This window comes from Athene noctua, chromosome 24, assembly GCF_965140245.1.
Source record: "Athene noctua chromosome 24, bAthNoc1.hap1.1, whole genome shotgun sequence".
NCBI lineage: Eukaryota > Metazoa > Chordata > Aves > Strigiformes > Strigidae > Athene > Athene noctua.
In genome coordinates this window covers 2415057-2441634 of record NC_134060.1, presented here as the reverse complement: position 1 = coordinate 2441634, position 26578 = coordinate 2415057, and the positions used below count along the sequence as shown (strand labels likewise).

Here is a 26578-nt window from a genome sequence, read left to right as displayed (position 1 = left end):
CCCAGCGTGCCCGGACGAGCCGGGAGTGGGTTTGTTGGCAAGAAGCAGCCAGGAAAGGCAGGGACTGACCTGAGACGAGCCCCGGCTTCCTCCCCAGCCAGCGCCGGGGCAGGGCAGCGCGGAAAGAGGCCACCCTGGCCCCCAACAGCCCCCCACATCCAGGGGTGCCAGCACCCAGGGATGGGGTGAAGGCTTTGCCAGCCCTCCAGGGGTTGTGGTCTCCTGGGGAAGGGGGCTCACACCCTCACCTCCTGTGCTGTGGCTCTGGGAACGTCACAGCGTCGTCCCCCCACTCTGGGGACACACTGTGACACTTCTAAAGAGGCAGATGGGGCACGGCCCTTCCCGGGGAGGTGACCCTCCCCACCAGCCCTGCGCCCCAAACCCAGGGCACGGGCCCCTCTGCAGCGGCATCAGGCCTGCAGCCCCCAGGCACCACGAAGTCGAGGAGGGGGACTGAGTCTGAGCGGGAGCCCTGCTCCCGTTTCGGGGGCTGCTGCCTCTCGAGGGGAGGCTGGGCCGGGGCAGGGAGGTGGCCGGACGCCTGGGTCCAGTTGCCAGACGCCTGAGTCCAGTGGCCGGATGCCAGGGTCCAGTGGCCGCGGCGCTCGGCGGGGCTGGAGTGCCACCTCTCGGGAGAGCCGGGAGAGAGAGAGCAGGCAGGCAGGCAGCCTCTACTCCAAATTTTAATGAAACAAATAAGTTAATAAGTTAATCAAGTGAGGTAACTACCGCTGGCTGGGGAGGTCTGCGGGGACCAGCCAGCCCAGGGGAAGGTCCTACGAGTTAGTTCCTGCATGCGGCTGCGGGCAAAGCTGTCGCATGTGCCCTCGCCCCGGCCCACCGCATGCCCACCCACAGCTGTCCCCTTGTGCCCCCACGGCCCAGCCGGGGGGACGGGCACCCCCGGGGCGAGGGGAGGGGGCCAGGGTGGTGCAGGAGCAAGGTGGAGGCTGCAAGCGGCTCTGGCACGGCCCGCACTGGCCACATGCACTAAGGCGGCAAGAAAAACGAGCAGGGTCTGGGGGTGTCCCCTCTGCCTCTGCACAGGGGGGGCTTGGGAAGGAAGGGGGGTGCAAATCCCACGGTCTGAAGCCCAGAAAGAGGCCACGCTGTCGGCGAGGGGGTCGGTGGGTCCTGGTCAGCCCAGGTCAGATCACGCAGGTGGTGCCACCGAGCCCCCACCGGGCACCAAGCCCCCCCCTCGGGGACCCCCGGCCACGCAGGAGCAGGCGCCAGCCCCAGCTCAGCAAACTTTGGCACAACCACGATCGCTTCCAGCCCGGCTCAGCCCAGCGCTGCGGGACTGGAAACCGGCCCCAGGGCTGGGGTCAGGGCAGCGATGGGGAGCGGGGGGCTGCCGTGGCTCTGCCGCGAGTGGCATGCAAGGAGGCCAACACCGCTCTGTCCCCACCGGGCAGTCACCCCCCAGGCCCGGCCCGTGCTCCCCGGGCCATGGAGGGGATGGGGACATGGGGAGGGACAAACTGAGCACCGCAGGACCCGACAGAGAAAGAATCCTCTACGCGAGAGCAGGGTCTGCCACACGAGAGGGAGGGACGCTCCTCAGGGACCACTGTTCCCATCTCCTGTGCCTGCACCCCCCCTCCTCCACAGCCCCCCCCTGCCCAGCCCTGTAGCCCCGGGGCCACCCTCGGGCAGAGGTTTATCAGCCCTGAGCCCCCAGGGCACCCAGGCGGGCCCCCACGGGCAGCAGGATCCAGCCCTGTGTGCTCGTAGGGGGGGTTTGCTTATTGCCTATGTCCCCACGGGTTGCTCTTCCCGGGGGCGTTGCATATTAAGACATTATTGCATAAATATATATATATCTTTTCTATATATATATTGCCCTGGGAGCATGCACGGGCAGGCAGAAGGCTCTGCTGTGCTTCTAGAGGTGCAGCCACAGCTGCAGCTCTGCGTGCAGGGAAAAAAACCCAGGCAGAAGAGGGTGAAGGGGGGGACAGACCCCTGCTCCCCAGCCTGGGGGGGCCCCCACCGCTGCCCTGACCTGGAGTGACACAGGTGAAACCCCAACGCCCCTGCTCAGCTCCGGCAGCAGAAGGGAGATGGAGCCTTGCATAGGTGGCTGGTGGCCGTGGCTCAGCGCCGGGGGACTGGGCAGGGCCCCCCCGGGGAGCTGGGCACGTCCTGAGGGCTGGGGCTACGAGCCAAACCCCAGGGGATGGAGCATCCCCGCCATGGCTGGGGTTGGGGGGGTCTTACCCTCCAGGATGGGCAGGAGCATCCCAGGAGCATCCCGGGATCATCTCGGGAGCATCCCAGGAGCGCGGGCTGGCTGTGCCGCAGTGCCACGGGCTCCCACCCCATCCCAAAGCGGGCACCCCGCTGCAGCCGTGCCCCCCGCAAAGGCAGGTCTGGTTCAAGTAACACGGCGAGGGACGTCCCCGCCGCTCCCACATCCCAGCGTCCCGTCCCACCGCGTCACGCTGGCAGGAGCCGTCCCGCTGCCTCCCTGCTCAGTCCATGTTGGCACTGGCCGACCTGGAGATGTTCAGGGTCTGGGCAGAGACCGAGATGTCCTCGTGGTCCACGGGGCTGTGGTAGTCGGAGGTGATGTCGGGCTCGCAGGGGGGCACCTGCACGGCGGCCAGGCTGAAGGAGTTGATGGAGCCCTTGCGGAGGCACTGGGAGTAGAGGCCGAGCAGCAGGTCCAGCTTGTGCTCGATGGACTGCACCTGCAAGGCCAGGCAGGGCTGAGCGGGTCCCTCCTCACGGGGAGGGGACCTGGGGGTCCCGGGTCCCCCACCCTGCAGGCGCCGAAGGGCCGGTGACATGGTCCCTGGGGGTTGTCCCCTCCTGACCTGCCTCTCCACTTTGACCACGCGCCCCATCATGCTGAGCTCGTCCACCAGCTCCGTCTCCAGCGCCGCCTTCTCCCCCTTCTCCCGCACTTTCTTGTCCGCAGCCAGGGCCCCCCTGCCCACGATCTGGTCCACGCTGGCGGGGAGGGGAGCGACACAGCCCATCACTCCCAGCCAGCCCAAGGGACACCACAAGGGACGGGGCTCTGGGAACAGGCCCCAGCCATAGTGACGGGCCAGCACCCCTCCCCGTGGGCATGGCTAGTGGCGGGGAGAGCCAGGGGAGCCCCCTCCCCACCCCAGGGCAGCTCACCGCATCTGCAGGCTCTTGATCCTGCCCAACATGTCCAGGTGGCCGGCTGAGTACTGCTCGATGACGTCCTTGACGTCGTAGGGACGCAAGGTCTCCTTGAACTTCCTTTTGGCCACCAGGAACTTCAGGATCCTGCAGGGACACCCAGGCTGGCTTCAGGGCACTGGGGAGGACTAGGGGTGCTGGGGGGGGGGGGTGTGAGGGAGGGGGCGTGCATGCAAAGCACTGAGGTCCCGATCCCTGTCCCCATGGTGGGGCTGAGCCAGGAGCTGTCAGTGCTCCCAGCCCGGCTCAGCCACCACCATGGGCTGGATGGGGGGGTGTCTCTGGACACGTCCCCTTGTCCCCAAGGGGAGGAGCTAGGCATGGCAGGATGGATGCTGGGGGACGTGGGAGGGGACGGTCTCACCTGACAGCCCGGATGAGGGTCTTCACTGCTGGCATGATGTCCTCGAAGGTCAGGTCGCAGTGGGAGCTCTTCTCCTCCCCGCTGTCCTCTGGCGGGCACTCGGCTGTGGGTGCCAAGAGTGGGCAGGTGGCAGAAACCGAGGGCTGTCCCCCTGTGCCCCCCAAAATGCCTGCAGCCCCCAGCGTGACCCCCCCAGCCAGACCCAGTCCCCACCAGTACCCTCAACGGGGATCCGTGGCTTGAGCCTCAGGGATGCGCGGAAGCGGGTCCGGTCGTTGAAGCTCCAGCTCTTCTGCACCTTGGTGGGGCTGGAGGCCTCGGGGATGTCCTCGGTGCTGGGGGAGCGGTGCAGGGGGGGCCCCAGGTGCTGCCTGCCCCGGCTGCCCTGCCGCTGCGAGCTGCTCAGCCGGATGCGGTCCTTGATGCCCATCTTGTTGCTGCGCGGGAGTGGGCAGCGTCAGAGGCTGCTGGGAACTGGGGGGGGGGGGGACAGGGATGGGGACAGGGTAGAGGAGCAGATCCCTGCTGTGGGCACACACAGTGCCCACCGTGGGGGGGTGAGGATGGGGGAGGCCGTGCCGAGCTCACGGAGAGCCCCCGGCACACGATGGGCGCGAGCTCGCACGGGAGCCAGGCCGGGAGCAGGTGGTACCACGTGCCTGTGGGGAGCAGCTTGGGGGGTCACTGCTTTAAAGGTCTTTTTTTCCCCCCCCCGAGAGCAGAGAAAAGAGGAGACAGAGAAGGAGAGCGCGGAGAGGGAGGACAGGCAGCAGAGCTGCCGGCGGAGCCACCGGCCCCAGTCCCGCAGGGAGCAGCCCTGCCCCATCCCCACTGGCACCAAGCGTCCCGGGGCACCCGGCCAGGCCCCTTCATCCTCCTCCTCCTCTCCCAGGATGCAGCACCGAGCTCAGGCTCTGCTCCGGCGGGCGAGCTGAGCAGCCCCCCTCCTGCCCTAACACGAGCTCTGCTCCTGAAACCAGCCACTGCGCGGGGTTGAGCTGCCAACAAGCATCGTTTATGTAGGACCTACACAAAAACACCATCTGCTGCTGCCTTTTGTGTGAGGGGGGAGCACCAGCACGCGTTGGGACACGCGAGGAGGCCAAGCAGATGTGAGCAGAGGAAGATGAAGCTGCGGAGGACGTGGAGTAAACCCCAAACCTGGTGCACAACAGGGTCCACAAAACCTGGCATTTGGGAACCTCCTGAATTTCCCGGTCCAGGAGTCACAGGGCAAGGCAGGGGTACGGGCAGAGGTACAGGCAGGAGTACGGGCAGGGGTACAGGCAGGGCATGGGTCTCCCAGCCCCTCCCCATGCAGGTTGTTGGTGAGCTGGTCCCAGGCAAGCAGGGCTGACACAAGCCCCTGCAGCAGGTGGCACACGGTGCTGCCAGGCTGTGCCGGAGGCCGGATAAACATCCAAAATAAATAAACATAAAATAAACGTCCAAGTGCCTCTTGTTGGACTCGGCAAGCCCAGCACGGCCACTGGACTGGGCTCATTCATGCCACAAGGAGGGGGAAACTGAGGCAGGGCTAGCTGTGGGAGCCGGTGGGGGAGCGCGGGGACGGCCAGCTCAGCCCAGGCCACGCACAGACCCTGCAGAAGGCTCATTCTGCACCGTCCCCCCTCTGCCTCGCCCCCCCCGGCCCCTCCACCCCGCAGGCAGCCCGGCACGGAGCACCATGCCCCCCCAGTGCTCCCCAGCGCAGGCAGCCGGGACGGGCAGGCAGTACCTCCGTCTCCACGTGCCCCACGTCCGCAAGAGCCTCCTCTTACCACTAAAGATCGGGCTGGAGGGTCAGGGCAGAGACACAGGAGAAAACGAGAGTTAGCCCGTGGCCAGGAGTGGAGCATCCCGGGCCACCGTGTCCCTGACGCCCCGGCCATGCCTGCACCCCGACGTGTGGGCGCAGGGTCCCTGCCTGCCACCGGTGAGCATCTCCCACTCCACCGGCCCTGCCCACGGCACCGGCCTCTGAAGCCCGAGTCAAGTTGTTTGTGTAGGTCCTGTATAAACACCTCTGCCTGCCCCGCAGAGGGAAGGCCGGTTTCTCCACCAAAAAAAAAGCGATTTTTGGTGCTGAGCAGCTGAACGGCGGCGACCCTGCGAACATCGCTGGGGCCCTGCGGCCCCCCGGCCCCTGCCCCGCTGGCTGCGGCCGCTGCCGGGGTGAACGTTACCTGAGGCGTAAGCACTTGTGGGGCTGCACGTCCTCCTCCTTCCAGCTTGGGGGGGGAGTGGGGGGGGCACAGAAGGTTTGGGGGGAGGTTGGAGGGATGGAGGAGAGTGAGCAGGAGAGAGGAGGAGAGAGAGAAGATGAGATGTTATGAGAGGTGATGCTCGCGGAAGAGATGGGGGGAGGCTCGGGCCCCCCCAGGTGGGATTTTTTCCCTGGGAAACAGGAGCCCAGGCTGGCGCTGCCGCAGGGAGGAGACCCCCAAGCCCATACTCACCTCGGGGCTGCGGGGGGAGCAGGTCCCCCTCAGTCCCCACAGCAGGGCAGCCGCAGCCCCACGGCTCAGCACATCCCCACGCTGCACCAGACCTCCTGCAGCCCTGTCTCAGGTGTCACAGGGGAAACTGAGGCACGACGCCACGGAGGAGCAGCGCTGCCTCCCCCTACCTAACCCTGATGCTGGCCTGGGGCCCCACGCTGTGCTGATGTCCTGGGTGGCAGGCCAGCAGCCGTGGTGGCATGCTGGGGATGCTCTTCGGTCAGAGGGGACTGGGGACAAGGTGCAGAGCAGCTGCCACCACCAGCACGGCAGCCCCGAACCCTCTTGCCTCTTCTTGTCAGCACTGGGGCAGGTTGGCATCACTGCTCCCCACTGCTGCGGCCACAGGAAGCCCGTTTTGGACTGCAGGAACTGGTTTTTGCTCCTTGCCTGGCTCTGCAGCAGGGCCGCACAGTTCCAGCCTTTGCAGGGCCATTTTCAGCCCCACTCGGTCACCTGGTGCAAGGTCCTGGGGCCAAGGCCACGTCAAAAAGGGCAGCGAGGTGGAGCTGAACATTGCAGGAGGCTTCGCGATGGTCCAACAGCCCAGAGTCCATCCGCGGGGAGCAAATGTGTCCCCTCGGGAGCTGCGGGCCGGGAGCAGGGCTGGCAGCCGGCGGCAGGGCAGGATGGGTGCCCCGGCACGGCGCTGGGGCGGGGAGCGGGGCCGGGGGCTGCTCCTCTGGGGTCCGGTCTGGCGGTGACGGGCACCGCGGTGGCATCACAGGTGGACACAGACGAGCAGAGGAGACAGGGCAGAGAGGGGGGAGAACATGGGGCTGCGGGGCTGCACCCTCCTACCTGTCCCCTGGACAAGCGGCGGGGCTGGTGCTTTTCTGGCCAGGGGTGAAGGAGTGGTAAGGCGGTGGGGCTCCGTCGGGCAATTTTTTCACCTCTGAATTCCTAAGTCCTCCGTTGCGGACTCGGTGCAAATGTTCAAACATTAGGACCAGCTCTCTGAGGTTGGGGTTAAATAAAAACATGGAGAAATTAAACTTTCCAAAGCAAATGAGATGAGCAAACCAAGGCTGAGTGGAGCCGGGTCCTCCTCTGCACAAACCAAAGCAAAACCAGAAGCAAAGACCAGCCCTTTCTTTCGACAGACGGTGTCTTAACAGCTCCGACTGGCACCGCGGGTTGAGGCAGCACCCAGGGGTGACGGTGCTGGGGAGGGGGTGCTGGGAATGGGCCCCACAGAGGCTGGGCGCTGGCAGAGGGGTTGGACCTGGGCTGGGATCAGGCAGGGGACTGGCAGGACAACCGCCCTGGCACAGGGTGGGGACAGGGGGACCTGCCACCATCCCAACTGGAGCAGCCGGGAGGGGAAAGCTCAGACCCAGCAGGGATTGAGCTCGGCCTTATCTCAACTCCCCGCTGCCGGAGAAACGGCTCCTGGCACGGCTGGAGGGGCCGGGAGAGCCCAGCACCGCGCTCGGTGGCGACGGGCGGGCAGCCGGATCTCCTCGGTCGGGGACCAGAGGGACTCGCTGCGGCAGCTGTTAAGAACCCTGTCTTTGAAAAAATGAAAGAGGGAAACAGAACAATGAATTTGTCACCGCAAAGGAACACGTGGAGCGCGGGCAGCACGCACAGGCAGGGGCAGGCAGGAGGGCAGGGCCGTACGAGGTCCCTGCGGCCACTGGCACCGTCCTCTTCCCCGCGGCGGTGCGGGAGGAAGGTCACGGATGGGACGGGAGGGGACAAGGTGGGACGGGCGCTGGGCGCTGTGAGGATGGTGAGGATGGAGGAAGGTGTTGGGCACTTCGGCAGATGCTGTGTTGGGGCTCTGGCGTCCCAGGGCTGAGCTGCCATCTGTGCTGCTCAACCTCACCAAGCCCTCGGTGGCTCCACGTGGCCGCTCCTGGTGCCTCAGGGACCCCCCCAGGACCCCCGTAGCCCGCACTCTGCCTACCTGAAGGAGGGCAGGAGGCTGTCGTAGTAACACCACGTGGCTGTCAGGTACACCCGGCTGTCGTCCGTCGAGTACAGGCGCCAGGCAGCCTATGCAGGAGTGAGACACCCCCCGAGGCATCAGGATCAGCCCCTGTGGGGTCTGGAGGTGAGACCACCCACCCCCCCCAGCCCCCTCCATCCCCCTTGGCCACCACAGGCAGAGTCCAGCCCAAAGGAGCCAGCTGCCAGATGTGGGGTCAGGAATGTGGGTCCCGCCTGAAGCAGGCAGGGACAGGCAGAGCAGATGGCGGGGGAGAGCAGAGCCTCCCCGGGAAGGGATGGGGCAGGACAGGCCAGCCCTGGGCTACCTGGATGAGATTCGCCGCTGGAGTTCGCCTCTTCTCAAAGTGCTTCTGCCGATGCTGCTCCTGCACTTTGAGGGCGAAGCCGGAGCCCAGGATCCCCTGAGGACAGGAGGGGATGGGGTCCGTGGGTGCCGGCCACACTGCCAGAGGTGGTGACTCTCCCACCACAGGGGTGGATTTGGCCCTTTTCTCCCCGATTTCTGCAGGGCGGGAGGCGCAGGGACCCTCTCCCCTGTCCTACTCACGGCAGGCAGTGCGAAGAAGGAGATGCCGAGCAGGGCGAAGCCAGCCGCCAGCATCCGTCCCAGCCACGTCTGCGGTGTCTTGTCCCCGTAGCCGATGGTGGTGAGGGTGACCTGCCCGGGGGCAGAGCAGGGAAAGGCCTGGAGGGAGTTCCCCCCCCCATGGCCCCATCTCACCCTCCTCATCCCCTCCCGGGGCTGGGGGGGGGCCACGGCGGCCGAGCTTACCGTGCCCCACCATAGCGAGTCGGCGTAGGTGGTGAACTGGGCGTTCGCATCCTTCTCAGCCAGGTAGACGAGGAAGGAGGCGAAGATGAGCACCAGGAAGCCGATGTACCAGGCGGTGATGAGCTCCTGCCAGGGCAGAGCGGGGTTAGAGGGGGCTCGGAGAGGGCGGTGGGGGGGGTGGCCGGGTGATGTCCCCCCATCCTCACCTTGCTGTGGGCGTAGACGACGGAGCCCAGCAGCTTCCAGGTGCCGCCGCGCCGGTCCATGCGCACCATGCGCAGGATCTGCAGGAAGCGCATGCTGCGCAGCGCCGATGTGGCGAAGATGTTGCCCTGGGTGCCGGCGGCGATGACGGCCACCGAGGCGATGAAGACGATGAAATCTAAGGGATAGCGAGAGTCAGGGGAGCCCGCTCTTCTCAAAACACCCGTGGCGTGAGTCCCCAAATCCTTGCGCTCCCCCCCACAAGTACCTATAACGCAGAAGGGTTTCCTGGCAAAGCGGAACCGTCCCCTCCAGCCCCGGTAGCGGCAGCAGCACCCGGCGGCCCAGACGCGGATGATGTACTCCATGCCGAACACCACGATCATGACGAACTCCTGCCGGGGATGGGGGGAAAATGTGGGGGCAGGAGGGTGAGGTGGAGAGGGCAGGGGCAGGATGGAGCGAAGGGGGTGGCCAAAGGAAATGCTGGTGCTGAGGAGGGTGCAGCGGGGAGCGCGGTGTCCCCCCAGGGTCACAGCCCCGGCTGGAGCCATCCCGGGGGAATCAGGGCAGCGAGACGGGAGCCGTGGCCGTCGAGCCTGTCTGAGCGTCCCGGCTCTCCTACCTGTGCCAAGCTCACACCGAGCTGGGTCCTTTTCCTCCGCCGTCAGCATTGTCCTCCTACCTCTCGCACAAACAAGCCCCCGTTCTGCTTACTCGCGGGAAAGTCACAAGGACCTTCCCAATTTAGTCTCCATCACTCGGAAGAACTCCAGCGTCAGCCGTTTCTGACAGTTTGGGGGAAAGTTGCCTTTTTTAGCCCCTCCTGCCCTGCCTTTCCCAACGGTTTATGCCTCTCCTCACCGCAGAGGTCCAGCTGCGGCGGTGGGCCACCCCGAGCCATGGGGACACCCGCAGCAGTGAGGCCACCCTGCAGCTTCTCCCCAGCGTGCCGGAGAGGCCACCACCATTAAGACCAACGACCAGTAGTGACATCTGAGCTGGGGAAGGGGTTGGAGGGGTTTTGTCTGAGTCTCTCAGGGTGTAATGTGGGGAGGGAGAGTAGGAGCGACAGCCCTGCTCCACACTCACCAGGATGAAGAGGCACTGGTTGGCCAATTTCTGGTGCTCCTGGATGGTGGAGAAGACCGACAGCACCAGGCAGCTGAAGACGAGGAGGAATCTGGAAGGAGAGGGTGTTGGTGAGGGTGTTGGGGCCCGTCGGGGAGAGCCCAGCTTGTGGTGCTGGCCCCTGCTCCCAGCCTGACCCCCCCAGCTGCGACCTCCACGGCCGTGGCTCAGCCACTGGGGACATGGTTTGTCCCTCGAAGGTGGCACGGAGCGATTCAGGAGCCCAGAAGCAGCTGCCTGTGGGTGCAGCACAGGGCTGTGCCCAAAACCCGGCTGCCCAAGGCTGCCGGTGGCACTGGGATGCTCAGTGCAGGCAGCACCTCCCTGAGTGCCCAGGACAGGATCCCTCCACTCCCTGCACATCCCTCCGGCACACTCGGGACAGGGTCTCTGATCACCCTCAGCCAGGGCCGGGGGTCCCGTGGTGCTCCCCAAGCCACGTGCCCAGAGGGAACATCGCTCCCACTGGTCCCCTCTGTGATGGGGACCAGTCCTGTGTGGCAGCCGTGTGTCAGCCCCGGCTGGTGGCATGGGACATCTCCAGGCTGTCCCACAGGCACCAAGGAGGAGGACCAGGCTCCAGTGGCCACGGGGCTCAGTAAACAGCTCCGGTGTGGCCCTGTGGCCTCTGCTCGGGAAAAAAAACACTAATTTAAGGCAGGGAGGGAGCTGGGGGGGTCCTGCACCACGGCAGGGTGCTGCTGCTGCTGCAGAAAGGGCAGCAGAGCTTCTCCTGACTGTCCCCAGCATCACTGCCACCGCGGGGACTTGTCAGGGCCACGGGGGCCACCTGGGAACAGCCAACCCAGGGGAAGAGTTAACAGGGAGCTGCTCCAGGGCTCTCTGTCCTCACGAGCTGGGTTGAGACACAAGGGGCTTTGGCCCATTTAAAATAAGGAGGGGAAAAAAAAAAAAAATAGACTCTGAAGCAAATCAAACTCCCAAAATACATTTTTTCCCCTGATCCAGCAATTCTAAAAATGGAAAGTGGAGGGCTTGTGCCACCGGCCCACGTGACGGCGTGCAAAGGGCCGCCGCTCCACCAGAGCCAGCTCCGTAACGGCACCGGGGACTCCGGGGACCCGCGGGCCCATGGCACTGCGGGGAGGCCCCGCCGGCAGCACCGGGGCACCCAGGCTAAGGCTGGCAGTGCAAGCGAGGTGGCCCTGACACCCCGTCCCCGAACTGGTGGGCACCCATCTGGCCCCCCAGCACCCTCTCCCCACGGTGAGCAATGCCCGTGGGACCCATCCGTGGTGCTCCAGGGAGCACAGGGGGGCTCGGCTCGGGGAGATGCTGCCCGACACCCACTCAGGAGCACTTTCCCGTCTCTTCTCGTGGCTGATGTGGAGTTTTAGAGCTGAACCGGCTGCCTGGGGTGGGCGAGGGGTGAAACCAGACCCAACCCACACACCAGGCCCAGAGCTGGCGGGGAGGCACTGGGTGATGTGGGGGAGAGGGGACGATGCTCTGTGCCCTCCGCAGGACCAGGTGCAGACACTGAGCACCGGGGGTGGGGGGGATCCGAGGGCCCCCCACAAGGCTGAGCATGGCCCAGGGACACACGCACCCGCCCAGTGAACCCCCAGTTTGTGTCGGGCTGGGGGCTCTGCAAACCTGGGCATGGCATGAGGGGGCTGCTGAGTGCCCCAGGCCCACAGTGGGGGAGCACCCAGCTCAAAATCCAGCCTAAAGGGGACAGGCAGGTCCCCTTCCCCAAAACCACCAGGAGGAGATGGGACTGATGGCAGAGAAACCCCAGGGAATGGGGCAAGTGCTGGAGCCAGAGTACGGAGAAAGGAGAGCTGGAGCCACACACCACGTGCCGGGGGTGTCGCAGCCTCCACACCTCCCTGCCCTCGCTGCGGAGGACGATGCTCCTCTCCCAGACACTCCCCATCTGCACGGCAGAAGGCTGGAGCCAGATCCTTCTCCCTCTGAATTATCCATCGAGCCCCTTTCCCCCGGCCCAGCGGTTCTGCCGTTAATTCCTCCGGCAGGTGAAGGCAGAGCCGGGCACAGCCATACCCCCGTCCTGCCTGCACTGGCCCAGCAGGCAGCAGGGCCACGGGCAGGGAGCCCTGAGCAGGTCATCGGCCTCCTGAGCAGCCCAGGGCAGAGCCGTTCTGCTTTGTGCACCATCAGCGATGACGATTATACAATCAGGATTTAGCGGGCAATTACATGGGCAGCGAAGCACAAAGCAGAAGAAAAGGCAGAATTCTCCCAGCCCGCAAAGATTTGTGCCTCTCGCCCCGGCCAGGGAGCGGGGAGGGGGGGTCCCTGGGTGCCTGGGCACACGCTGGCCCCGTGGGGATGTGCTGTGGGTGGCCCTGCCCCGGGCAGTGGCGGGTCACCGTGCCTTTGCAACGAGCAGGTTCCCCACTTGTCACCGATCCCCACTTGTCACCCGTCCCCACAGCAGCTCCGTGAGCAACCGGTCGGTAAAACCGTGCTGCAGGAGCGGTGATGGAAACCCACATCCCCGGGGTGGGGACGCCTCCCGCCCCGGCATCCCACAGGATTCGGTGAAGGATACGGGCATGCGAGGCCCCACGGGGCTGGCTGGGAAAGAAACTTTCTGGGAACACATCACCTGGTAGGAATTAACTTGTAAAGCCTGGGCAAGCGCCCCAGCCCCGTGCTGGCAGCGCCTAAGCAGCTTAAGGAAAGAGTCAGGTGCCTGAAGGCAGCTCGGGAGCCAGGAACCAGCCGGGCCCCCCCCGCCAGCCCCGGTCCCCCCCTGGGGCAGAAGTGCTGCTCTCAGCAGCTCTGCCCCGAACCGAGGGCTCAGCCATCCTCTCCATCAAACCCCTGCGTGGTGCTGGCGGTGCCAGGCTCCCCACCAGCACGCTCCCCCTCCCGAATTCACTGCTCTTCCCACCCACCAAGTGAGACTAAAAAAAAAAAATAATAAGGAGCGCTGCCAGGGAAAGCAGGGATGGGGCAGAGATGGTGGGGCAGGACCTGGCTGCCTCCCCACTCGCCTACACCAGGGTCCTGGGGGATGGAGGGAGAAGATGCTGGTGCTGCTGAGCCGGTGCATCATCTCTCCCCCATAAACTTTCCCTGGCCAGCCCCCCCCTCAGCCAGCAGCCCCCTCCCCAGAGGGATCCTGTCGCTCCCCGTGCCGGAGGGGACATGTCACCGGCAGCCTGGGCACAGGGACGAGGCCCCTCCAGCTGCTCTCACCCCTGCAGGAGCAAAGTCTGTCCGCAGGAAAAGTCCTCCCCAAAATAATTAAAACCCAGTGGGGGGCCCGGCTTGGAGAAGGTGAATCTCCTCACATTAATCTTCATTAGAACGGGCTTTGCCATATGCTCCTGCCCGCGCCGGCAGCGCGGTGCCGGCAGAGGAACGGGTGAGCCGGGAAAGCTGCTGAGCTCAGGGGGAGCGGGGCCAGGTCAGCCCCGGCCAGCGAGGAGCAGCACCGGGCAAGGGGGCACCAGCCAGCACCCGGTGCCCACCCCCGGGCGAAGGAGCTTCACCCCGCTATAGTTTGGGCAATGCTGTGCCACCGCATCCCGGTGCAGCCAGTGCCGATGGGAGAGAGATGCTCGGAGCCAGCGCAGGGAGAGGGCACAGCGCGGCCAGGCTGAGCCCCCCAGCCCCAGGTGGGTGCCAAGCTCAAAGTGGGGGTACACTGGGCACCCCCGTGCCCCGGCGGGGCCGGCCTGTACCTCACTTCGCTCTCCCCCAGCGAGAAAGCCCCGAGCTGGCAGCAGCAGGGAGGCCCACGCTGACAGCCCGGCAGTAACTCAGCGGAAGGAAAATACCACGCGCCGCAGGATAAACAGCTCAGCCGGGGGACGAGCGGGCAAAGAGCCTCCACCCAACGCACAGCTCCCTTCTCCGGCCAGGCCTGGCCCCATCGTGGCACTGCCAGGTCCCCGCGGCGCTGGGCAGCGGTGCTGGGTGTCCAGCCGGGCTGTACCCCCCCGGCTGTTTGGCCCAAAACTGCCCGAGCCCCGCTGGGGTGGGGCTGGGGACAGGGCTGGGGACAGGGCTGGGGATGGCGCTTCGCTCTCCAGCCTGCCCAGCCCGCGTGGTCGGGCTCCCTGAGCACCGCCTGCAGCTGTGCAAACAGCCCGGCTTACAAATCCCCCGTCCCTCGCCCCACAGCCCTTCAGGAGAGGTGGAGCAGGCGGCCTGGCTGCTCCGGGGGATATAAATAACCGGGGTGTAGCGGGCCTGTTTGCGCCCGTAACCATGGCAGGGCCCGTCCCGCGCCACGCTCCTGCCCGTGCGGCCGAGAAGAGAAGCAGAAAAGCATCGAGTGTTTCCCCACGGCCAGAGAAACGGGAGCTGGACCAGGAGCCGGCCAGTCCCGCCACGACACCGGCACCGCAAACCCCAGCCCACGCTCCCAGCCCGACCCGGACCTGGTTCTCAGCACCGGGAGAGGAAAGGTGCTGCCCTGAGAGCCCCCCTCGCCCCCCTCGCTGGGGGTGCTGGCGGGGGGAAGGCAGGATGGGGTGTTTCCAGCGGCCTGACACTGCCTGGAAGCAGGGGTGGGATGAAGAGCCTGTCTGCGGGCTGCACACCTCCTCCTGCAGCCGGTGGCACCCACGGCAGGGACCCGGTGGCACCCACGGCAGGGACCCGGTGGCACCCACGGCAGGGATCTTGCGGCACCCACAGCAGGGATCTGGCGGCACCCACAGCAGCAGCTCCAGATGACGACCCACAGCGTGCAGGAGCCGATGGCCCCAAGACCTTTGTGCTTTGGCGAGTGGGAGCCGAAGCCTGCGGACGCATCCTCCATCACCCCCGCAGGGCACCCCCACACCACCCCTGGCCCTGCAGTCCCCACGGTCACACGGCTCCCGCGGACGGTGCCAAGATGCTCACACGGAGCAGCCGAGATAGTTTTGCTCTTGAATCATCTGGCAAGGAGCTGGCTGAAGCAGGGGAAAAGAAAACCGGCGTGTTTTCAGATGCCTGATGGGCCTTGAACCCCAGGAAAGGGATCGGGGCTGTCCCCACCCTCCAGCACCTGGGGACTCCGCAGGGGACAGGGGATCTTTGGGGCACAGGGGGATGAGTGGCCCCAAGATGCTGAGGCAGGCTGAGCCCCCCAATATCGCAGGGAGGGCAGGAGAACCCACAGGCAGAGGGGGCAGGTCTGGGTGCTCGCTCAGCCCCACTCCAACCCCCACCCCTGGGGGGACAAAGCACCGAAGCCTCTCCAGGGGGACCGAGCATCCCCTCTGCACCCCCCCACAGCAGGGCTTCCCCCCCCCCCCGCCCCAGCCTCACCATTGGGGCCAGACAGCCTCGGGCACCCAAACCAGCACCTCCCGCTCTGGGCTGGGGGGGTCAGACAGGAGCAGCAAGAGGGAAAAAGGGTATAAAAAAAAAAAAAAGAAAGAAGAAAAATCAATGCACAGTTTCACATTGTGCCGAAGTTGCTTAATTTTATGCCCCGGTGACACTGCATCAGGCTGGGGAAACTGCTGTGCCGGCTTCTCCTCCCACTAACATTTCTCCCAAGCGCAGCTCCCGTTTCACGCCTGGGCAAGGTGAGCAGGGGGGGGCCCCCGGGAGCAGAGCCCCCCCCTCGAAGGGCGCAGCCTCCACAGGCCCCTTTATTTTCGCCACGCGAGGACAGCAGCTGGGTGGGAAACCACCACAGCCGGCACTGTGGGAGACACCAGCGACAGCAAGTTAAACCCCCGAGACTTAATAAAAGAGATTTTTCTCAAGCAGGAGGTGGAGAGCAGCAGCGAGCAGGGGATGAGGCAATTTCTCTGCAAACCCTCCGGGACTTCAGCCCATTGCGGCCTCGGGTGGGATGGGGAGGGCCTGGGCTGGAGCTGCTGCGGGCACTGAAGGTGGCAACAATCCCCAGCACGGCAAGGAAAGGGTTTTTCCTCAGAAAAAGAGGGAAAAAGAGGAAAGATAGGGGAGCGTGCTGGTGCCCTCCATGGGGGCGGGAGACCCACCCTGCCCACCGCAGCTCTTGGCCACAGCAGCATCCCTGTGCAGAGAGACTCCGGGAGATTACGGGCTGTCAGCAGGCTGGTCCCTGGCCAGGAGCTGGCCGGTGCACAGGGGGGGACCCGCCAGCTGCTGCCCTGCACCCATCGCACCCCCACTGCCCCGAGCCAGCCGGGATTTCCCTGAGGCGCTCGGCCAGCCCCGAGCCGGGGAGAGTCAGCGCTTGGCATCGCTCGCCCAGTGCCGAGCCGGCTCGGGGGCTGCCCTGGGGCTCTGCCAGGAGCTGCCCCCCCTCTGCTCCCCAACACAGCCAGGGCAAGGTGGGGGTGCCATGGGACAGCCGCCCTTCGTGCCTGAGGGATGGGCACCCTCCGAGCTCTGTGCTCCCGTCTCTTCCTTGCCCCCGGGTGAGACTTTCACAAGGTAAAGAAAACTCAGCAGCACCCAGGCGAGGTGCTGCCAACAGCAGCGGGCTGGCCCGGCAACGGGGACAGTGCTTCAGGCAGGGGGTTGCTGGTTGTTACTGGTGCTGCTGGCTCAGTCTTCCCTAATTTGCTTCAGGTCAAACTGTTCTTTATTAAAGCATTCCTCCAGGAACTGGAAAAGTGCTGAGCTGAGCTTCTGGTGCACCCAGCAGTTTCATAACCATCGATACGAGCTCCCGGAGCCCCGGTTCCATCGGGACAGCAGCTCTGGGAGGTGCATAGGGGGCTGGCAGGTGGGGAGGAACAGCCTGAACTGGAAACCCCCCCTCAGGCTGCTGGAGACCCCCTGGGGGGCAGCCCCCGGCCTGGGCTGGCAGCGGTGCCCGTGCCAGGGGCAGAGGCCGCAGCTAAAGGCACGAGCTGGGTATGAGACCAGCCTGCCCGTCTGCTGTAGAGGTGGAGATTGGAGAAGGACGTTTTATTTGCCTTCTGAGTGTAAAATCTTTAGGTTAATGCTCTGGTTGCACTCCCAGATTTCCTCTGTAAGCTCCAGGGCTAGAAACTCTCATTTCAAGAGGGCAAGGCACAGCTTTGCAAGCCTGGCGAGCCGGCCTAGCCCAAGCACATGCCTCCAGGGCCCGGCTACGGGCAGGGTTAGAGGGGATGGGGCTGGGTGGCCATCACCGACACCCCAGCCCCAGCTTTACACCTGCACGGGCACCTGCTTCCACCCATCCCCTTCCTGCAAACGCTGGAGCACGGGAGCCTGCAGACACCCAGCATGGGGGGATCTGAGGGGCTCCAACCCCTCAGGCAGGGCTGCGGGCAGGTGCCCGGCACAGCTCAGGGGCTGCAGAGACGTTGCAGCCACCAAAGCATCCTGCAAGGTGCAGCAGCACCAGCCCAGCCCGGAGCGGGCGCTGGGGATGAGAAGCTATTTGGGATCAATTTGCCGACAGAAAGAGACAGAATTTGTCCAATAAACGGTATCAGCTCAGCCCTGCTACGTGCTCCCAGACACTAACCGGCTCAGGGGAGGGAAGCGCTTCGCTTCTCAGCGGGTATTTCCATTTTAGCAGTTTTCAGCCCTGTCTTGGAGCCAGGCTGCTCAGGGGGGGGCATGACTCAGAGGATGGGTCCTCGGACCAGCGCTGCCCCGACCTCGGGGGACCTTGGGCCACGGGCTTCATCTCCCGCATGGCCCAGTCCCCCTCAGAGTGGGGGTAACACCTTCCTCCTCTTTTTAAAAATCAGTCCTCAGCTACTGAGGCACACACAAACCATTCCTGAGAACTTCAGCACTGCAACAGCTTAGGAACTCCCATCCGCTGCGGGAGAGAAAAAAACCCCAAAAAACAACCACCAACTTTGAAGAAGGCAAAAGGAGCAACATTTACAGGGAAGGTTTCACAAAACAGACCTTCACACCCTGCGCCCACTGTGGCATCTTCCCACTGGCTTCGGGGGGGCCCCGGCAGGACTGACAATGTCACTTCAGCCCTAAAACTCAGCGAGCAAGCGAACACAAACCCTCCCCATCCCACCAAAGGACGTTTCGCTCCTGCTATCGACGCGTTGTGCCCATGTAGGACAAAGCCCATCGCCCAAGAGCTGGGGGCCGGGCAGAGGAAGGGCCCAGAGCTCGGTGGGCTCTGCCAGGGGAGACGCTGGGTCCGGTGTGGTTGTTTCTGGGGTAAAACACGCACAGGCTGGGGGGAAGAACCAGTGGAGGACGCTCAGGCACACACGGCTCAGCCGTGAGGTGAGCTGGGGGATCTCTCTTCCAGAGCTTGGTGAGCACTTAGGCAAAAAAGCCTGAGCCCCCTCCCCTCGCAGGAGGTTTTGGCTGCCATTGATATTAATTCCTTGCAGGAAAAGCTCTTTTGCGGGCAGTATTTGCAGCGTAGGGAGTATTGCTGGAGCACACTGCGGAGGTGTCGGCAGGCGTTACAAATGGGCCCCTGGCTCCTCTCGCGGCTCCCCGGGGAGCTCAGGTGCCCTTTCATCCAGTGACAAATTCATCCTGCCACCTCAATGTGCTAACTTCGGCAAGACCCACTTTCCTGCCTTTTAACGAGCTCCAGCTCGCACACCCCGCTAACGACTCAGCACCGCGTTACTGCTCCGGAAAGCGGAGGGAAAGGTGGTTTTTTTCTGGCCCATCCTCTCAGAGAGGGGTCTGTGCTCAGCCGGGCTGCGGGGCATGGCGCAATGCCTGGCACAGCCCCCCAGCACAGGGTGCGGTACGGGCACCCCACTTCTGCACCCCGTTACAGCCCAAGGGGCTGAATTTCTCAGCCCGGAGCTGAGCCCACACATCTCGGGGAAGGTTTTGCTTTGCAAAAGCCGTCGGATGCTCGTTGCCAGCGAGGAAAGTTGGGTCCAGCGGGCAAAGCCAGAGCAGCACCCCCCTGCCCGGGAAACGGCGCTGAGCGGGGCAGGGAGCAGCGCGGCTACTGGGAGCCTCCAGGCTCCGTCCCGGGGGCTGGTTCAGTGCCGGGGTTCAGGTGCAGGCGCAGCCCTCGGGGTCCAGAACACCCACTCCCCACTTTCCCTCGCGCACCCCAGCGCAGGTCCCGGGGTGCTGGGCTGGCACTTCGGCCGTGTCCCATCACCGCTACAGGTGCACACGGCGACAGGGACCCTGGGCCCATCCAGACCTGCCCTGTCACCCTTTGAGGCTCCCCACGGGCCCAGAGTCCCCAGCCAGGCCCCCCCCCCAGGGGAGGGGACACCAGCTCCGTGCCGCTGTCACCAAGAAGGGGTTCAGGGCACCCGGGCCACCCCGCGGGGCAAGTCCCATCCCCCGGGGCCACACTCACGCCCTCGTACCGGAGCCGCTGGCACGAATCCGCCGCTGGATTCAGTCCTCGCCGCTCGCCCCCCCCGCCCCTCCCCGAGGCTCCCCGCTTGTCCCGTGCCCCCCATCCCCGGGGCCCAGCCGGTGGCGGAGCCCCCCCAGCGCGCTGCTCCCATCGCACCGGCCCCGCTGACAGGACCGGGACCAGCGGCAGCACCGGGCACCGCGGCCGCGTGTCCCCCCCCCGCCGCCCCTCCTGCCCCGCCAAACACTCACGGAGAAACTTTTCCAGTGGAGCCCGGGGAGCCGGGGCCGGGGGTCTCTCGGAGCGACGGCTGCCCCGCGACCCCCCGGTACACCGGGCCCCGCCCGCCCCACCGGGACCAGCCACCGGGACCGGCTCCTGGGCTGCGGGATGCTGCAACCGGTACCCCCCCCCAGCCCCCCCGGGATCCCGGTACTCACATGAAGACGTGGTAGACGAAGGCCCAACCGCGGGGCCGCTCCAGCACGTTGTAGAGGCAGTTTTGGAGGCGGCGGCGGCAGCACCGCGGGGGCCCGGCGGGGCGGGAGGCGGCCCCGGGGCGCGATCCCGCCAGCAGCCCCCGACGGCGGGGTGGGGGGGTGTCGCCGGATGGGGGGGTCCCGGCGGGTGGGGGGGTCCCGCCGGGCGGCCCCGCACCCTCGGTGCGCACCGCTGTCAGCGCCGCCGCCCGCCGCTCCCCGCCGTCCCCCCCCCCCGCCGCCGCCGCCGCCCCGGCCATGGCGTCCCGGCCCCGCTCACGGCTCCGCCGCCCGTCGCATGGTCCCGCCGGGCTCGGGACCCCCCCCCCCACCCTCCCCCCGGTCCGGCTCCGCTGGACGGCGGCTCCCACCGGTTCCGCTTTTCCCGGTGCCACCTGCCTTTAGCTACCCGCCGCCGGGCCCTCCCCCGCCGCCGCCCCCCCGGGGCCGGCCCGCCCCGCCGTACCTGGCCCCCGCCCCCGGGGCTCCGCCGCGACGGGGCGGGTGGGGAAAGGGGGAGCTCTGGCGGGGGGGGGACGGGACACGAGGGGCCACCGGCTGCAGCAGCAGCAGCCCCCCGGGAGGCGGAGGGGCAGAGGCGCTGCTGGGACCCCCGCTGTCGCCCCCCGCTGTCGCCCCCCGCTGTCGTCCCCCGCCCCGGCTGGGAGGCGGGTTGCGGGGGGAGGGTGGCCCCAGGAGGTCCCTGGGGACGGGGGAGCTCCTGCTGCCCACGGCAGCGGGCAGAGACGGGCCCGGACACGGGGTGTGGAGCACCCGAACCACGCGGCACGGAGTGTCCCGGGAGGGAGCGTCTGGAGAGTGTCCTGGTCACCGGGCACGGAGCGTCCCGGGCCTGGAGCATCCCAGGAATGGAACACCCTGGCATGGGGCACCCCGGGCATGGGGCACCCTGGCATGGGGCACCCCGGGCATGGAGCATCCAGAAATGGAGCATCCAGAAATGGAGCACCCTGGCATGGAGCATCCCAAGCCATCCAGCATCAAGCCCCCAGGCTGTCTGGCAGCGAGCACCCCAAGCCAGCACATCCCCCCTTCCTCTAGGTCCAGGAATTGCTGGAGTCACCGAGGTTTAGAGGGACACCAAGTACCTACAGAGAGACTTCACCGTGCTTGGGAAGGGAAGGGCACATCCTCATCCTCCCCGTCCCCGGCCAGGAGCCCTGCCAGAGCCGGTTCCGCCGGGGTCCCTGCGGCACAGCTCACCCCCACCCAGACCTACCCGGCCTCTGCAGACTCAGCTTGGAGTCAGGCTCCAAGCGTGTTCCCCAGCCAACACCCGCCGCTGTTTGCTCTTCCACCTTATTCCCCTCAGCTCCACACAACCTCCCACTAACAGACTGGGGAACTGAGGCACGCTGCTGGGAACCGCCTTTCCAAGCAAGCCAGGGCCAGAGGCACTCCATCCCGGCTGTAACCACGCGTTCTCCGCACCTTTGCAAAATCTGGGTCCCCCCCACCCCGCGCGAGTGCCTGGGGCCTGTGCTCCTGGAGAGGAGAGCAAGTTAAAGGCTTTGGTCAGTGAATTATTTAACGTGGCGGTTGGAGATCCTGGCACTGGCACGGGCCCTCGTGAGCACTGCGGTATTCGGGAGGTCTTGGGAAACACACACAATAAATAGACAATTTTATTTACTTGGGCACGGGGGAAATGGTGTGGGTAAAACCCACCCCAGGAGCCAACCTGCAACCCTCCCCCTCGATAACGCTTCTCGCTCCCACCACCACACAAACCCCACAGCGGCAAGACAGGGACGAGAGTGGTGTCAGTGGAGGCTAAAATCCTGCAAATCCCAACCAAATTCTCCCCAGCGGTGTCTCCTCCACGCTCCCCTCCACCCCCCAACCCCTGCAGCCCCCTCTGAACGTGCCCCCCCAAGGGGACGCAGCCCCTGGAGCGTGGTCCCAGCTGCACACAGAGTCCCCGCGGTTCATCTCGCCCCCCCCGGCAGACGCTCCCCGCAGCCGAGCCGCCGCGCCAGGAGCACCCTGACCTTCATCCTGCTGCCGTTTGGTTCAGCGTATTCCCCTCGGTCGCAAGGTTTAGGTTTCACCTGGTGATTGATTAAAGTCTCCGGGCTGCGGAGGGGGCAGAGTTAAGGTGACCTGGAAAGGACTTCAGCCAAGGTGGGCGCTGGCTTGAGAGCAGTCGGGGGAGGTGGGAGATGTTTTATTCCTGCTGTTGCTTCGCAGCTGGATGGGGAATATCCGGGCTGATGTCCCCGGCTTGCCAGGGAAGACTCGGCAGAGCTGTGTTTGTAAATGAAGAACTGCTGGCTTTTTTTTTAAACAAAGACATCGCTTCTCTAAATCGTTTGCTGGAATCAGTGAGCTGCTAATAAATTAGGGGTGAAGGCGTGCTACCCCCACCCACCAGCTGCCTTGTCCATTGCTGTCGCTTCGTGGCCTCCTGCGGTTTTGCTTTTGCAGCTGGACCCCGAGCACCCCCCCGGCACCCAACGGCACTTTGCAAAGCCGCAGGAACCTGGGCTGAGCACCCGGGGCTGGTTTAACGGGGACACGGAGCTGGGGGGTCACCACGTGCGGGGAAGGGGCAGGTCCCATCCGCACCTCAGCATCTGCCCTGGGAATGTCCGTCAATTCTGGAGCTGGGAGCGTTTGGGATGGAGCCACACGATACCAACCCATCCATCGGAACGGGCGGAGGTTTTGGGAAACTGTCCCGGGCTCTGCCGGTTTCACCCCCCACCCGCCCGGCCGTGGGGGTCCCGTTTGCATCCTCCGGCCCTGATTAAAGAGGATTTCCGGGCCTGGGTGATGGCAAGCGGGGAGGCTGCGTGCTTGGATCCTGCTGCCCTCTTGGGATTGCAGCTCAAGTTCCTGGCACGGATGGGAAGCCAGGATTTGCATCTACAGGATTTCCAGTAAGTTTTGCAGTCCTGGCATGCAGCTGCAGGGCTGCGGGCTGGGGAGATGGGCTGGGGGGAGCCAGGACTCCCCACCCAGACACAGGGTGAGGTCAAGTCCCAGCCGGGGGGGACGCTGTGGAGTCCTGGGCAGAGGATGCAACCAGCCCCCTTGGTGTGAGGAAGCCTGATTTGGTGCTCAGTGCCTGGGACAGACAAAGCTGGGGGCAAGTGGCCTCAGGGGAGTCAGGGCTGGCAGTGGCCCCGGCAGCCGGACGAGCACGGGGGCCAGGCGGCAGCGGCGGGGGGAGCGGGGAGGCTGCAGAGCACCTGCTTCTGCTGGAGGCTTGGCCTCGGCCCAGGGCAATTAGCTCCTGGCGTCAGTGCTCGCACCCGCTCTGACAAACAAGCAGCTGGAACACCCCGGCCTCGCTCCGGAGGGCTCCCCCTCCCTCCTGCTGCTGGGTGTGGGATGGGGACCCCCCCGGGCCGGTGGCCACGGGGCTGCTCTGCCCCAAAACCAGGGCAAAGCCTTGGCCCCGGTCCCGGCGCTGCTGTGGGGCCACATCAGTGCTCACCTGCTCTGGTGCCAACATCGCTGGGAGCTGGGGCATGGCCCTGCGGGAGGAACAGGGACAGTTCCACCCCACTCTGCTGCCACGCTGCAACGCCAGGGACCCAGCTCCTTTCCCCAGCTCCAAGGATGAGGAAGAACGGACGAGGGCTTCAAGAGAGCTTTGCACCTCCGGGATCTTTGGCGCTGGCTCGGCAGCCACAGGACAGTTCACAACCGGGTCCCTCCAGCGGCACCGGGTCCCTGCGACGATGGAGGCGAGTCCCGCAGCGGGGGCAGCGGAGAAGAGCCACAGCCGCTCCCCGAGGACACTGGTGCTCGCTGCAGGGGGGGAATGCAGAGTGCGGGCAGCTTCACCCGGGTGCCTTCCCCTACGTGCACTTGGTGGCCCTCGGGGCTCCCTGTCCCCACGGCGGCAGTGTGACCTTCACCACCTCGAGTTTTGCCTTGGAAGAGGGTGGCTGGATGCGGCCGTCAGCAGCAAACCCGGCACCAGTTCCCCAGCGTCAGCGGCCGGTGCTCGCCTGCATGGGGGTTTGCTCAGCTCACAGAATCCCAGGATCATCTCGGCTGGAAAAGCCCCTGAAGCTCCTCCAGCCCAACCCTGACCCTCACCCTGACCGTTCCCAACTCCCCCAGATCCCTCAGCGCTGGCTCAGCCCGACTCTTCAACCCCCCCAGGGATCCCGGGGACTCCCCCCTGCCCTGGGCAGCCCATTCCAACGCCCAACAGCCCCTTCTGCACAGAAATCCTTCCTCAGAGCCAGCCTGACCCTGCCCTGGGCAGCTTGAGGCCATTCCCTCGGGGCCTGGCGCTGGGGCCTTGGCTCCAGAGACTCACCCCCCCTCTCTGACCCCTCCTGGCAGGGAGTTGCAGAGGGCCAGGAGGTCTCCCCTCAGCCTCCTCTTCTCCAGACTGAACCCCCCCAGTTCCCCCAGCCGCTCCCCAGCAGACCTGTGCTCCAGACCCTGCCCCAGCTCTGTTGCCCTTCTCTGGCCACGCTCGAGTCATTCAATGGCCTTTTTGGGGTGAGGGGCCCAACACTGAACCCCCTCAGCGAGGGGCGGCCTCCCCAGTGCCGAGCCCAGGGCTCAGATCCCTCCCCTGTCCCTTCTGGCCACGCCAGTGCTGACACAAGCCAGGATGCCACTGGCCTTCTTGGCCCCCTGGGCACACTGCTGGCTCCTGTCCAGCCGGCTGGCAATCAACACCCCCAAGGAGAAATGGAAACTCAACGTGCTCCTCGGGAGGAAAGCGCAGCTCCCTCCTCAGCTTTCACCCCCCCAGGTCCCTGGAGATGGGTTTGGTTCTGCCACTTCATGCACCGGTGCCGGGTGACACTGGCTGAGCCGCCCACGGAGGGGCCCACGTCCCTCCCCACGGTGCCACGGCTCACGCGGCCTCTCCGGGAACGTGCGTTTCCTCCTGCATCGCCCCGTGCTGCTCGATTTGGCATCACACTCCCTCAGAAAACCAAACGAAGGCGCGTGACCTTATACGGAAGATTTGGCTCTTATTAAGGCCCGAGGTTTATAATACCTGTGACAGACAAAAGATGTCAGCTCTCTTCAAAATACCTTCCCTGCTCGAGGCAGCTAGGAGACTCCTCGGGGAGCGCAGATGAGCCTTATCTCCAGTATTAGCTAAATATTAACATGATCACCTTCAGCATTAACTGCCTGTTAAGTTCCCACACTCCTGGGTGAGGTCAGACTTTGGGCGACCGTCGTGACGATACCGAGCGGGTCGAAACCGGCGTCTCCTCCAACAAGATGTAGAGGCTTCTGCTGGAAACTGCTCTCGGGAGCAGCACCTCCCTTCCATTTTCTGTCCTTTAGAACCATTTATTCCCGTTCAAATTTAAACTATTTCAAGCAAACACAACCACTTTGGGTAAAGAGCTTTCCTTCCGAAGAGCCTCGCTCGTTGCCTCTGCCAGGGGCTGATAAGGGGAAGGCAGCTGCGGGCTCCAGCCGCCAGCTCCCCTTCCCCAGAGCCGCTCTCTGTCCTTACAAACCGACTCTGCTCCCCGACTGAGTGAAAAGGATGTTGTCCTGTAACAGAGATGCCCGAGAGGCCACCCAGCCCTTCTGGCCTCCTGCAGGGGCCGGAGGGAAGCACCAGCCCGGCCACGGCCCCGTCACTCGCGAGGGCTCCTGCTGCTGGGACCCACAGGATCTGTCTGCGTGGCCCAGAGCCCCCAGCCACACGCTGGCCCCAGGGCAAGTGACCCCCAAACCCCCCAAACCTGGCTCCCAGCCCCACTCCAGCAGCAGCCACCCACGGGTGCCCTCTCGTGGCCGGTCCCACGGGCAGAGCTTCCACACGAGGTATTTTTTGCCACCCAACTTCATCTTTCCCGTGGCCGGGAGATGCTCCCGCAGGGCTCAGCCCGCACAAGGCTGCGGTACCCGAGGGCTGATGCCGCTGCACTGCGCCGCTGGCTCCCTGGCACCGCAGGATCGGAAAAAATTTTTTAAAAAAATAGGAAAATTGACATTTAGAAAGCCCAGGAGGTGCAGGTAATGCAGCAAGCTCCCTTGCCTGACTGGAACAACCTGGCCCAGATTTAGTAGTTTGCACCAGCCAAATGCTGAAGTGGAGTTTTCCTTCCCCAGCAGCAGCAACTCCCGTGCAGCTCCCATGGGGGCAGGGCAAGGCAGGCACCCACACCAGGGTGCTGTGCCCCCCACACCAGGGTGCTGTGCCCCCCACACCCCGCTCAGCTGGGTGAGAGGGCCCCGGGGTGCACGCCCGGCCTGGGAGCAGCCAGCCTCTCCTCATCACAAAATGGGGGTGAACACCGTGTTTCTGCCAGTGAAAAACAAGGTCCTGGTGCTGCACAAAGCCCCCGAGTCTCCCCTGGACAAAGCACCACCCATCCCAGATCACTCCACCTTGGACACACAAAGGTTCTCGCTTACAAACTCACTCCACTCTCGCTTTTAGCCAAGACCTAAACTTGGCCTAATGCTGCCGGGATCCCTGGAGCCTGTTCAGTTAAACCCGACCTCTGGAGCTGGCTCAGACCTGCCCCAATCTCCTCCCTGCTGTTTCTGCTGGACCCTGCACACAGGAGCTGCAGGGAGGGGGGGTGCAGGCTGGGTACCTGCTGTGAATCCATCCTGCAGGGAGCCCCCCTGGCCCTGGCAGGCACCCCCAGCCCTCTGGCCTCACCCCTCGGGACACCCAAACCCTCATCCAAACCCCTCTCGGGGCTCCTTTAAAGCCTATTGGTGGTTTCATGACTTCAGGTGGGACATTTTCCAGGGATCCGGGATGCTCTTTGCTTGGCAAGTGGAGAGACTGGGCACTGGATCTCAAAGAAATCACACACG

General features: G+C 65.2%; 1 protein-coding gene across 8 annotated transcripts; it reads right to left on the bottom strand.

The window, feature by feature from the left end:
* Positions 1-668: 668 nt before the first annotated feature.
* KCNQ4 (potassium voltage-gated channel subfamily Q member 4) lies at positions 669-20064 on the bottom strand. 8 transcript variants are annotated; one of them, XM_074926003.1, is made up of 15 exons: positions 19742-20064; positions 10073-10163; positions 9249-9375; positions 8983-9158; positions 8777-8902; positions 8552-8689; positions 8310-8405; positions 7961-8049; positions 6850-7005; positions 5734-5778; positions 3767-3984; positions 3548-3650; positions 3139-3270; positions 2826-2961; positions 669-2699 (listed from the first exon to the last, which is right to left on the bottom strand). In XM_074926003.1, exons 1-15 carry the CDS (start codon positions 20038-20040, stop codon positions 2481-2483), a joined length of 2151 nt encoding a protein of 716 aa, XP_074782104.1. In that variant the 5' UTR covers positions 20041-20064; the 3' UTR covers positions 669-2480. The 8 variants fall into 8 exon arrangements, with proteins under 8 accessions (XP_074782104.1, XP_074782105.1, XP_074782107.1 ...); XM_074926004.1 differs by having other exon boundaries at positions 8552-8662; XM_074926006.1 differs by lacking the exon at positions 5734-5778.
* Between the last annotated feature and the right edge of the window lie 6514 nt (positions 20065-26578).

Coding starts and splice junctions, on each gene's coding strand:
- KCNQ4 (XM_074926003.1), bottom strand. CDS start 20,040: ATGGCCGGGGCGGCGGCGGCGGCGGGGGGGGGGGACGGCGGGGAGCGG. Junction 7,006..7,960: donor AGCCTCCTGCCCTCCTTCAG/GTAGGCAGAGTG, acceptor CCCCAACCTCAG/AGAGCTGGTCCTAATGTTTG. Junction 5,779..6,849: donor GCCGCTTGTCCAGGGGACAG/GTAGGAGGGTGC, acceptor TCCCCCCCCAAG/CTGGAAGGAGGAGGACGTGC.